General features: G+C 49.7%; 1 protein-coding gene and 1 long non-coding RNA gene across 2 annotated transcripts; one reads left to right on the top strand and one right to left on the bottom strand.

Moving 5' to 3' along the window:
- Positions 1–522: 522 nt before the first annotated feature.
- Positions 523–6,980, bottom strand: LOC143694653 (uncharacterized). Its single transcript, XR_013183293.1, has 3 exons — positions 6,809–6,980; positions 2,304–4,870; positions 523–1,205 (listed from the first exon to the last, which is right to left on the bottom strand). It is a non-coding gene; the product is annotated as an uncharacterized LOC143694653 (long non-coding RNA).
- Positions 6,981–8,188: 1,208 nt separating this feature from the next.
- On the top strand, positions 8,189–10,760 carry CCN1 (cellular communication network factor 1). The gene is made up of 5 exons (XM_054638453.2): positions 8,189–8,353; positions 8,470–8,686; positions 9,025–9,372; positions 9,507–9,709; positions 9,817–10,760. Exons 1-5 carry the CDS (start codon positions 8,294–8,296, stop codon positions 10,114–10,116), a joined length of 1,128 nt encoding a protein of 375 aa, XP_054494428.2. The 5' UTR covers positions 8,189–8,293; the 3' UTR covers positions 10,117–10,760.
- The last annotated feature ends 899 nt before the right edge of the window (positions 10,761–11,659 follow it).

Below are 11,659 nucleotides of genomic sequence, written 5' to 3'. Positions count from 1 at the left end.
CCTGCTCTGCTCACTCCTGAACTCTTTATTGCACTCCCTACCTTCATCAGGGGCATTTCAGCAACAACCATCCTCTCCTGCCAGAAGAACTGCCCATGACTGTCCCTCTCCCCGGCTACATAAGAGAGGAAACACTTACTGCACATCCCTACTATCCAGTCCCCTATTTTTGAAGTATGTAAGGCCTGAAATGTAGAGTTTGGGATTTTGCACCAGCTAATATTAATAGAAACATTCTCAGGATTTTTTTCCCCCCAATGTAAATGGAACACTTTTATTTTTTTAAGCATGTCCCTGCAGAACTCACCGGCCAAACACTGCAGCATTGTACCTGCCTGGGGAGCACGCTATAAACACATCTGTCTAGCTGCTCTGTCAGGCCCACTGAGCTTTCTATAAACCAGGAAAAGTAAACCTGTACATTAAATATTTACTGTTTTCAGTGTGTATAATCTAGAAGTGTTTTTAGCAGCACAAGCAAGGCACAATTTTAATCAATGATTTTTATTTTGACATGGCACTGTTAAAGGCTGCATGGGTACATCCTTGGAACCAGAGGCTCTCCTCTCACAGCCAGTTACAAACATTATCATGTTATCACACACTGCTCACCTGAAAGACCCATGCTATCCACCACTTTTCTGCCCTGATCCTAAATTATCCTCTGAGATCTGATCTCATAGGGCGGCTAACAGGAGCAGACTCCAGGTTAGGCAGTGAGACAGGACAGTGGCAAACTCATGGTTGAGTGTGTACAAGAGAACAGAGATGGATGCAAAGTGCTAAAAGAATTAAAATACAAAAGCAAACTTATCTGAAAGTAAATAGCTGGTGGCCAGCACTAATTTTCTTTTACAATTAGTATATCAGCTAGCTTTTAATGCTTGCTCCATGCAGAAGAGCTTCTGGTTTCATCTCAACACTGACCCTAGGAGCCATAACTTAAGTACAACAGGAATAGTTATGTTAATGCAGTCATAAAAAAGTCTCTGCACCAAAGTCTGCTGATAGCCTCTGCTAACCTCCTACTTCCTGAGAACACTGGTGGCTGGGAAAGCAGTGGGCAGGAGACAGGCTTCCTGGCTGGCTCAAAGAGGTGGCCTTCTCCCTGAGGCTCTGCACACAGCTGCTGGATGGAGCCCATGTGTGCACCCTTCCTCAGAGCAGCCCTCACCACCTTGCTCCCTCCAGTTTTATTTTAGCCCCTAGCAGAGAGAAGATAGAGAAAGATTCCATTCATATAGTTTCTTCTTTGCTCACCTAGAAAAATCACCCCAACCAGTCCCCATAACAAGACAAATTTTTTTTGTTTGTATGCTAGTCAAGTCAAGAGATGGTTTAGCACTTCTTCCCCATCACAGGCATGTACACTGGGATTGGCAACTATTTGCACATTCTGGGATCATCACCCCATTTCCACAAGCATTCTTAAGGCACATACATGATCTGCTGTCTGCCTGCAAGTCCTCCCTATCTGCAAGGATGACATCGTGTCTAATTATTTGTCTGCTATTGATTTTTCCACTGCACTATCACAGACTGGAAGCAAGAGGCAGAAGTAACTAATTTCCAGCAGTGGAGTGTCCCTGGGGGAGGTGGTGCCTGGCTTCCTTGCACCACTTAGCTCATGAAATAAGCATGCCCAAGAGAAGAACACAGCTAGCTGCCACTGCTAGGTGCTCACAAAACATACTGGGGGGAAAAGGGTAGGAGTCCAGATGGAGCAGAATAGAAATGAACAGTAATGCAGCAAACACAGCTAAGGTCTCACTGTGTTTTAGTAACAGAAAATGAGTACATAGCAGAGAATGAGTAATGATTTTGGACAAAGCCAACAGGCACCTTAGGGGATTCTGAAATTAATCCAGTGACATTTCCAGCAGCTAGCCTGGAAAGTGCAGTAAGTGACAGAAAGCACTGTGTGGCAGAACACGTTCAGCATCCTGCCAGAGCAGGCTTGTCCTCCCATTTGTGTGCAAAGAAAAAATAATTAATCAATACTTCCTTAATTTTTCAAGAAAACATCTACAAAAACTTGCTAATACAATTAAAGGCTAGGCAACTCCTTTGAATGCCCACAAATCAGTGAGAGAAAACTATTCTGTCAGGTCATAACCAGCAGGGAGGGAGGGAGGGAAAGCATCAGCAGGAAGGCAAAGGGTTCCCATACCCATAACACAGACTAACCTTAAGGAAATGTAGTTATGATTATTTATTATAATGAAAGAAAGCACCTTTGGGAAAAGAAGAGTTTGTAATATATCTCAAATGTAGACAAGGAAAAGAAACAAACCTGAACCTACCAGAGAGTGTGTGTTCTGAGCAGACAGTCCCACAAGGCAGACTCAAGCAGGAGCTGGTTGTCTCCAAGGTGCAGTTAGGCTGTAGACTAAGGCAGACTGCAGCTGACAACCATTACAGATCACAGCCTGGAAGTGTGCTTTGATCAAGGATTTCTCAGGCACAGCCCAATTGACTGCAATCTCAGGTTCAGCTGGCTCCAGTAACTCCTTGAGATCATGAGCAACTTTCTTCTGAGCTTGGTTATTTTGTCTTAGCTGCTGTCAGTGCACACACACAGCTCCACTGGGAAATCCTGCACTCTGAAGACCAAAGTTTAAAGTTAAGATGTTTTCACTGAGGTCACTTGGGATGATGAATTCTCTGCAGTGAGATCTCTGCCTGAGACCTTTGTCTCAGCAGATGCTGGGAAAGAACCTGTGTATGCCCCTGACACCTCAGCCTCCTTCATGTGAGTCATGAGACAGCTGTGAATTCTTTTCTGGAATTTATAAAGAGATTACAGGCTATATTGCTACATTCTGCAAGCTTCATGAATGCATGGGATGAAAACAATAGACATAACTAATACATGTGTAGCTAGGACCACCTGATGATTTTTATTTTGTGGCATGGAGAGACAGCCCACAATAGTCTCAGCATTGCAAACTTCAGCTATAGGGAGGTGCTTGTTGCAAACTGCACCTTCTGGATGTAGCCTAGCATTGAAGTACACCTGCATGAGAGTAGATGACCATGTGTAAGTAATTTATTCATCTCACTGAGGTAATAGTAGTCATTGGTGCTGAAGTTAATGTCAGATCCTTGAGTGACCATGACAAAGGTGTTTTGAGTCTCTGACTGGGGAGGAACTAAGCATGAGCTGGCTGTAACTGCTGCATGTTTCTGCATCCAGCTTGGTGTGAGGAAGCCATGGAGTACAGACACACAGCACAACAGGGGTTCAACAGGAGCATGCCAACCCTGACTGTCAGCAGGGATGCTTCCTGCCTCTGTCACATTGCTGTGTCCCTCATGTCCATGTAAGTTGCAGGTATCCTTGTATCCGTGTAAGCTGCAACTATGGCCATGCAGTTCACACACCAAAGAAGAAATAAGCACAACTGAATATGACATCAGATTTTCCTTCTCTGTTTCCCTGCTGTATGAGGAGGCTCACAAGTCCCCCTTGCACTTCCATACAATGGGAACCTCCATGACACCTTGACAGCAGCCAGGGGAAAATGCAGCACACTTACAAAGCACAATGTCTCTCACTGCACAAATACTGCAAAGCAAACCCCACATATTAGAAACCACAAGCAAGGCACAGACTGTACAAAAACTGACAGGCATGAGCTTAGCTGAAGGGAGGGCAGTAGGGAAGAGGAAGAAAACAAATAGGAAATGCCATACTCAAAAGAATTCAGCATAAACTCTGAGCAAATCAAAGCAAGGAAAAACTTCTGAACCCGCTTGAATTTTAGCTGCCGAAGCCTCCTGGCTACTTGGCCGCTCTGCCTGTGCATTGCTATGCTTAATTTGCCCCACTGGATTTGCACCTCCTGTGAGTGACTGAGAGGAGCCATTGAGTCAGGGAGGACTGATTTAGTGCAGCAGGAACCGGCGGCCTGGCAGAGGCTGCGGGAGAGGCCCAGCCCAAGGTAGGTAAACACTGTCGTGGTTTCACCCGGCAGGCACTGAGCACCACAGAGCTGCTCACGGGCTGCAGCGGCCTGGGGGAGGGAATGGGGAGCACCAGGACAGCCCACGGCTCACACAGAGACGCTTAACACAACAGAAAAGGATGCAAAGGAATAGTAAAAAGGAACATACAAAACAAGTGATGCCCAACACAATTTCCCACCATCCTCTGAGCAGTGTCCAGCCAGTTCCCAAGCAGGGGCCCTGGCCAGCTTCCCCCTAGTTTACATACTGACCATGTGTCATATGATGATACAGAATGTCCCTTTGGCCAGTTGGAATCAGCAGTCTCTGCTGTGCCTTCTCCCAGCTTCTTGTGCTTCCCAGCCTCGTTGGTGGGGTGGGGGGAGGAGCTGAAAAGTCCTGAACTTTGTGCAAGCACTGCCCAGGAACAACAGAAACAGTGGGCTATCAACAGTCTTCTCATCCTAAATCCAAAACACAGCAATGTACCAGCTACTAGGAAGAAAATTATCCCAGCCAAAACCAGGACATAGCAGAGGAGGGAAGGATGTGGTGGAACAACAAAAAAGAAAAGAAAGAGTAGGAGAGATGGAGGAAACACACAGCAATGGATCTGCAAAAGAGAATGAGAAAGAGGAAATTAAACACAGTACAGAAATAGGGCTGGATGCTGGATTTAGTAAGATTTTTCTCCAGAGTCCATATGGTTGTAAGCCTCTGGTGTGCTCCAGTTTGGGGCTGGATACTTACTGCCAGTGGGAGCACCCAGGGAGCCTCTGTCCCACACAACCCTTCTGGCTGCTCCATGGTCCCTATGTACAGCTGTGAAGAACTGTTGCTGGGTGGAGGGAAATTATTTTATTCAGTTATTTTATTCTTGATTTGTTTCTCTGGAAAGTCCTTTCCCCGGAGAGACACAGGCCTGTGAAAATGACAGGATATACTCAGTAAATCTGTAATAGCTACAATGTAAGCCAACAGTATCAAATTCCTGCTTTGCATTAGCCAAGGTCCCAGTGATTCCCTACAGCACTAAAAGTGAGAAACCAGTGAAGTACTCTTCATGACATGAAGCAGGGGCTATTTCCCAGTAGGCAAACAAAGTTTACTTACTGGGAACTGTAAATTACACTGAACAAAATCTAAAAAAGGAAGATATTCCAAACTTCTTCCTGTTTCCTGATGTACATCCAGGATAGGTAGGCACAGCCTGGAGTGCAAATGCTGGGTCATGGTTTGAGATAGGGAAATGTGTGCAGGAAAGGGTCACAGACTTACCTGAACTCCAAACAAACTCAACCTATCTCAAGTGTTGTCAACTACTTGAAATTCAGGACAGGTTTGTTAAAAGGTTCTTCAAAGCTTTTGAAGTGACCTTTTCTTGAGCAAATGTAGGTTCAGTTAGTTTCCCATCAGAGTTGTGTGAATGTGTGGTAAGACATGAAACCAAGTCAGAAAAGGCACTATTCATTGACTTTTCCTGTGGCATTTGCTGAATGTCATAAATCAAAGCAAAATGCTCCGTGCATGTCCTTAAATTAAATGTAATTAAACAAACAAGTATTTGCATAAATCCCTGAAAAGCAAAACTGGCCAATTTATACATACAATAGTGTGTTAGCTTCTTTTTTTTCAAAATTTTAGACATTTTTTGAAAATTTTCATTAATCAAGGTGTTGAATCACAAATATTTTCCTCCTCATCATAATGCTGCAGTGTAAAGAGCTATCCTGGGAAAAAAGTACCAGTCAGGTTCCCCATCTAAAAAAGTACTTTGGATTTTTAAAACTAAAGTACCACAGTTTACAGTACACCTGTAAAACTAAGACATAGTGGATAAAAAAACCAACATAGTGGATAGCTTGAAGTCCAGAGCCCTGCTGCTCCTTGTCACCAGCTGGGGCTCAGCTGAATCAGCAGGGATGGAAAGTCATTACTACCATTACTGGCAGCCATCAGAGCTTGCTGGTGGTCTGTCTCCAATTCTTGATGGACACATAAAATAATTTCTGCCATCAGAAATGGCACTACATGGTACATATTGGCAATTTCCAGAGAGCTGCTTATCACTAAGGACTGGTTTTCCCTCTCAGCTGTTGTTTTTTCTGGCCAAATTTTGAGGCATACAAGTAATGAACAAAACCACTGCCACTTTCTGAAGCACAAGTTCTGGGCAAAGTGTTCATGGAGCTTTCATCCCAACACCTTTTCCAACCCCCAAACCACCACAAAGTAAAGCGTCAAGTCAATTTACTTAAATGAAAAGAAAACCATCAAGACAAGAAACTGAGGAGGGGAAAAACCCTACAACGGGAACTCTCGATCGGGCCTGGCCCGGGCAGGGCCTGGCGGCGGCCGGGAGGAGGGTCTGCAGTGCTGAGGACACGGCCAGGGCCGCGGGGACATCCCTCAGGAGGAGGAGCAGGAGGAGCCGGGCTCCGCAGCCCGGCCGGCAGCGTCATCCTGTCCCCTGCGGGACACCCGTGGCACCGCCCCGTCCCCGGGGTCACGGCATCGCTCTGCGGAGAGGCTGCCCCGTCCACAGCGCCCACCCCGCCTGGTCCCAGCCCCCAGCCAGTCCGGTCCGGCCCCGCGCCGCCCGCGGAGCCGCTGCGGGGCTGGGGGCAGAGCCAGGGACAGCGCCGGAGGCAGCGGCTCCGGGCTGTCCTCACGGCCCCCGTGCCGGGCCGGCAGCGGCAGGTGCGCGGTGGCGAGGCGAGACCAGCCGGCGCTGCCGCCGAGCATCCGCAGCGCTCCCGCCGCCCCGGACGGGCTCCCCCGACCTGCGGCCCCGGCAGGGTCCCACAAGGTGCCTCATCATTCCCGCACGGGGAACAGCACACGGGCCCGCGGCACTTACCGGAGCCCTGCGCACCGTCCTTGCTGTCACCCACCGGGCAGGCGACGAGACGACCGGGCTCGGCTCCTCCGAGCGGCGGGGCTGCGGCTGCCTCCCCTCCCCGGGTGCCCGTCCCCGGCGGGCGGCACGCAGGGACACCCGCTGTACGGGAATGCCGCAGCCAGGTTAATCACATCCCTCCTGTCCGCATCCCCCCCACCCGCTGTCCCCCTCGCCCTCTCCCCCTCCACTTTTCATGACCTTTGGAGGGGGTTTTGCAAGCTTTCGCCTCTCTTTTGAATCCGCTTCTCTACCTTCCAGCCTTGAAGGCGACAAGAAAAACCCCAAACTCGTGTTGGGAACAGTAATCTCATTTGCAAAGAAAAATCCCTGGAATGGGGACTCATTGTAACGCCTTTGGGCAGCAGACCCAACTGCTGGGCTACTTCAATAAAGAAGCGAACTGCAGCAGAATGCCAGTTGGCTCCTCCAGCAGAGTTCTCCTAAATCATGATAGACAGATTGCGTGAAAATCAGGAATTCCAAAGAATTTCCTGCCCTGGGAACAGAAGTTAGGGCTATATTTAACAACATCTGAAGCTGTCAAGAATGCTTTGTGGTTGGATAACAGAGCAGAAAAATGTGAAAAATGCGGGCTACTGCTATACCAAATATGGAAATATTGTTACGTCTGGGGTCTAAATCCCATCTGGAAGTACTTACAGCCAGGAAAAGAAAAGACGCCACAACAGAAGCTGAAACTCTCCTCCCTATCCCCAAATATTAAACTTCAACGAGGCAATACAATTCAAGGGCGCCCAACCTGAGTGGGGGACAGAGAACCCAGGGACACACAGGCTGAGGGAGGCTGAGGGGGGCTGGTCACTGCGTGCTCATCCCGTTCCTGGCCGGGAAGCCGAGCCCCGGTGCCGCCGGGCATCTCCCGGGCTCCGCCGCGCCGGGAACCGCTCGGACGCTCGCTCGCACCGCAGCAGCAGCGCGGGGCGAACCCCGGCACGGCCGGGTGACCCTGCGGGCCATGTCACAGCGCGGGGCAGCCGCGGGCCCTCACGGCGGCCCGGGGAGCTCCCCCGCCGCTGCCCGCGCAGGTGGCCGGTCGCGGGGCGCCACTGGCACAGCCCCGGGTGCGAAGGGCCCCTGCGGCCGCGCTCTGTGTGAGGGGAACGGGGCGCAGACCCCGCGTAAGGCGGAGAGGCCTCCGCGCCCCCCGCGCGGCCCGGCCGGGCCGGGACCCCCCGCGGCTGCGCCGGCGGCCGCGAGCGGGAGACGGGGCGGGGCGGGGCGGCCGTGGCGCGCGCCAGCCGCATTCCTGGGATGCCGCGAGCGCTGGACGCGGCCGCGGCCCGGAACGCGCGACGTCAGCGCCGCGGCGCACGCGGCGGCCCCGCGCCCTATATAAGGCGGTGGCGCCCGCCGCCGCCTCAGACCGCGCCGGCCGCGCTGCCGCTCTCACTCGCACGGGCTCCCGCTGCACCGGCGCTGGACATGGGCTCCGCGGGCACCCGGCCCGCTCTGGCGGCCGCTTTCCTCTGCCTGGCCCGCCTGGTAAGTGCCGCGGTTCTTCCCGCGGTCCGGGAGAAGAGAGAGGGAGGGAGAGGAGGCGGGTCGGGTGGCTCCGCTCGGCTCCCGGCGCTCACCGGACGCTCCGCTCCTCTCCGCAGGCTCTGGGCTCGCCCTGCCCCGCCGTGTGCCAGTGCCCGGCGGCCGTGCCGCAGTGCGCTCCGGGCGTGGGGCTGGTGCCGGACGGCTGCGGCTGCTGCAAGGTCTGCGCCAAGCAACTGAACGAGGACTGCAGCCGGTCGCAGCCCTGCGACCACACCAAGGGGCTGGAGTGCAACTTCGGGGCCAGCCCCGCCGCCCTGAAGGGCATCTGCAGAGGTAAGCGGCGACCCCGCTCCTCCGGGACGGACCCCGCGCCCCGCGGTGCCGGGGTTCGGTAATTTCGAGCCCATGTATGGTTATGCTTTGTTGTCGGTAGCTTGGCAGAAAGGCACATGACTTCAGCAGTCTGGAATGCGATTCAGTATGTCTGGGCTCCGCTAAACGCACATAAGGAAAAGTGATTCCTGACTAAGTTATTGTTCTGGCCCCGCGTCCCCGGGGGGTTGTAGGGAGCTCCGCCGTACATTGAGTTTAACAGACCAGCAAATACCTGTGCTTAAACCAGCGATTCCCGCCGCTCACCCCCTTCTTTCCCTTCCTGTTGATCTCTGCAGCACAGTCCGAGGGAAGACCGTGTGAATATAACTCCAAAATCTACCAGAACGGCGAGAGCTTCCAGCCGAACTGTAAACACCAGTGTACGTGCATAGATGGAGCTGTGGGCTGCATCCCGCTCTGCCCGCAGGAGCTCTCTCTTCCCAACCTGGGCTGCTCCAGCCCCAGGCTGGTCAAAGTCCCCGGGCAGTGCTGCGAGGAGTGGGTCTGTGACGAAAGCAAGGATGCACTGGAGGAGCTGGAAGGCTTTTTCAGCGAAGAGTTTGGTCCGGATGATTCCGAAGGCGAATTAACCAGGAACAATGAGCTAATTGCCATTGTGAAGGGAGGCCTGAAAATGCTACCCGGTGAGTGTAACTGCGTGACAGTTAAGGGGAGGAGACTAGAGGGTGGCTAAAACTTAGACCCCTTAGACCCCAAGGGAAAGAAAAAAACCTAGTGAGAGAATATATTTAGACTAACCCCTCCTTTTCTTCGCCAGTTTTTGGATCCGAGCCACAAAGCCGAACTTTTGAGAATCCCAAATGCATCGTGCAAACAACCTCTTGGTCCCAGTGCTCAAAGACGTGTGGAACTGGCATCTCCACCAGGGTGACAAATGACAATCCTGACTGCAAACTCATCAAAGAGACCAGGATATGTGAAGTGAGGCCATGTGGCCAGCCCAGCTATGCCTCCCTAAAGGTAAATACACTCTTCTAATGTTCCCCTTCTCTCTAAGTTGCTTCAGGTAGGGGATAAAGGCTGGAAAAGAATCTCCTGCTAATAATGTGATTGTCTTTCCTTTGCAGAAGGGAAAGAAATGTACCAAGACAAGGAAGTCCCCCTCCCTGGTGAAGTTTACTTACGCTGGCTGTTCCAGTGTGAAGAAGTACCGGCCCAAGTACTGCGGCTCCTGCGTGGATGGCAGGTGCTGCACACCCCAGCAGACCAGGACTGTCAAGGTCAGGTTCCGCTGTGATGATGGGGAAACCTTCACCAAGAGTGTCATGATGATCCAGTCCTGCCGCTGCAGCTACAACTGCCCACATGCCAGTGAAGCCTATCCCTACTACAGACTAGTCAACGACATCCATAAATTTAGGGACTAACTTGTGGTGGGGGTGGGATGCAAAACACAATTTTGAAGTACCCAGCCATGGAGAAAGGACTTTTGATGGAAGTGGTGCCTTGCCCATTTGAGGGCAACATTGAGATGTTACAGGAGTGCACTGTGCAACTGGACACTAATGCAACAGAGATTTAAGCATACTTAAAGCTTCATAGTACTGGAGCAACTTTACTGCTTCTTTTTGGAGCACCTTATCTAATTATATACTGTTTTCTGTTTGTAAGTGATCAGATTAATGTTTTGTTCCGGTTATGAAAACTTTTCTGTCCTGTTCAATTTAACACTATGCTTCTTCCCCTTCCTTCAATCTTCTCCCACCCTTTCCCAACTAAGTTGGAAGTTACATTCCTTCCTGAGGTGGGCACCTGTGGGGTGTTCACAGTGGCAGCTATTATGTACCAACTGTAGTTTAATGGCAAACAGAAATCAGTTGTTTTAAAGCTGAGTATTTTATTTATCAAACTGTAGCTTTTTGTTTGTTTGTTTGTTTCCTCTGAGGTTTTTTTTACCCCTTCCAGCCCCTGTAATACTGGAATAAGTTGTAAATGATTTTAATTTTATATTCAATGAATTAAAAGAATTTATTTATGGAATTAATCATTTAATAAAGAAATATTTACCTAACTACTCTTAGTAGAGTATTCTGATAGGCAACAGGCTTAAATACAGCATATGCAAGAGGTTTCTGTAAAAACTTGGAATTCTGAAAAGTTTGGATTCTCTGAAAGCAAGGTCTGCTGCAGATGCAGAAATGGACTAAAGAGCCAAGTTTAATTCTTTGGATAAATGATGTTTTGAAGGAGTGTCTGCAGTCTGCAACCCCATGCTTTAGAAAGTATAGAAACATAGAAAGAGCTTCTTGGCACTGAATGCAAATCTTTGATAGACTGTCAGATTATTCAAGCTGTCCTGGAATTTCCAACATAAGGTACTTCATTAGAATGCAGTGCATGCACGGTGATGTTGAACATTGGGGTGAAAACGGTCATCAGGTCTCACATTTTTGGTGGCTGGTTTTTGCAAATTAATACATTTCTATGGCAGAGGAATGCTTCCTACAGGCTGCAGGAGGTAGTTTGCTTTCACTAAATTCAAATTAAATGAGCTTGAAGCAATGACTTTTGTTAATCCTAATAACACAGTGATGAAAAGTAAACATACTGTTAACAAGAGAAGAATGTGAGGAATTTCAAGTACTAGTCCCAGAGTAGAAACTAGTAGTACTAGAGTAGAAAGCAAGGGAGCTACTCTTTTCCTCACTTCCCCTTCCCAATTTTAAATATGCAATTACACTTTACGTTGTGGGACACAGATGACATTTGGCTAAGCAAGGGAGCTTGCTGGCATGCAGTAAAAAATGACATTTAAAGAAATGAACTAGAGCAGGATCTGAGAATGCATCCAATGCTGTACACTTCTGGTTAGCCTAAAGCTGTGCTACAGATAAGACTGACAGGAAACCTGCAACAGGGTATTATTTTCTTCTTGTGTGGGTATTTCTCTGTCAAAAGATTCTCCCACAC

Source organism: Agelaius phoeniceus, chromosome 8 (genome assembly GCF_051311805.1).
Source record: "Agelaius phoeniceus isolate bAgePho1 chromosome 8, bAgePho1.hap1, whole genome shotgun sequence".
NCBI lineage: Eukaryota > Metazoa > Chordata > Aves > Passeriformes > Icteridae > Agelaius > Agelaius phoeniceus.
Note: the sequence above shows the minus strand (reverse complement) of the source record. Positions and strands in the feature narration are given on the sequence as shown.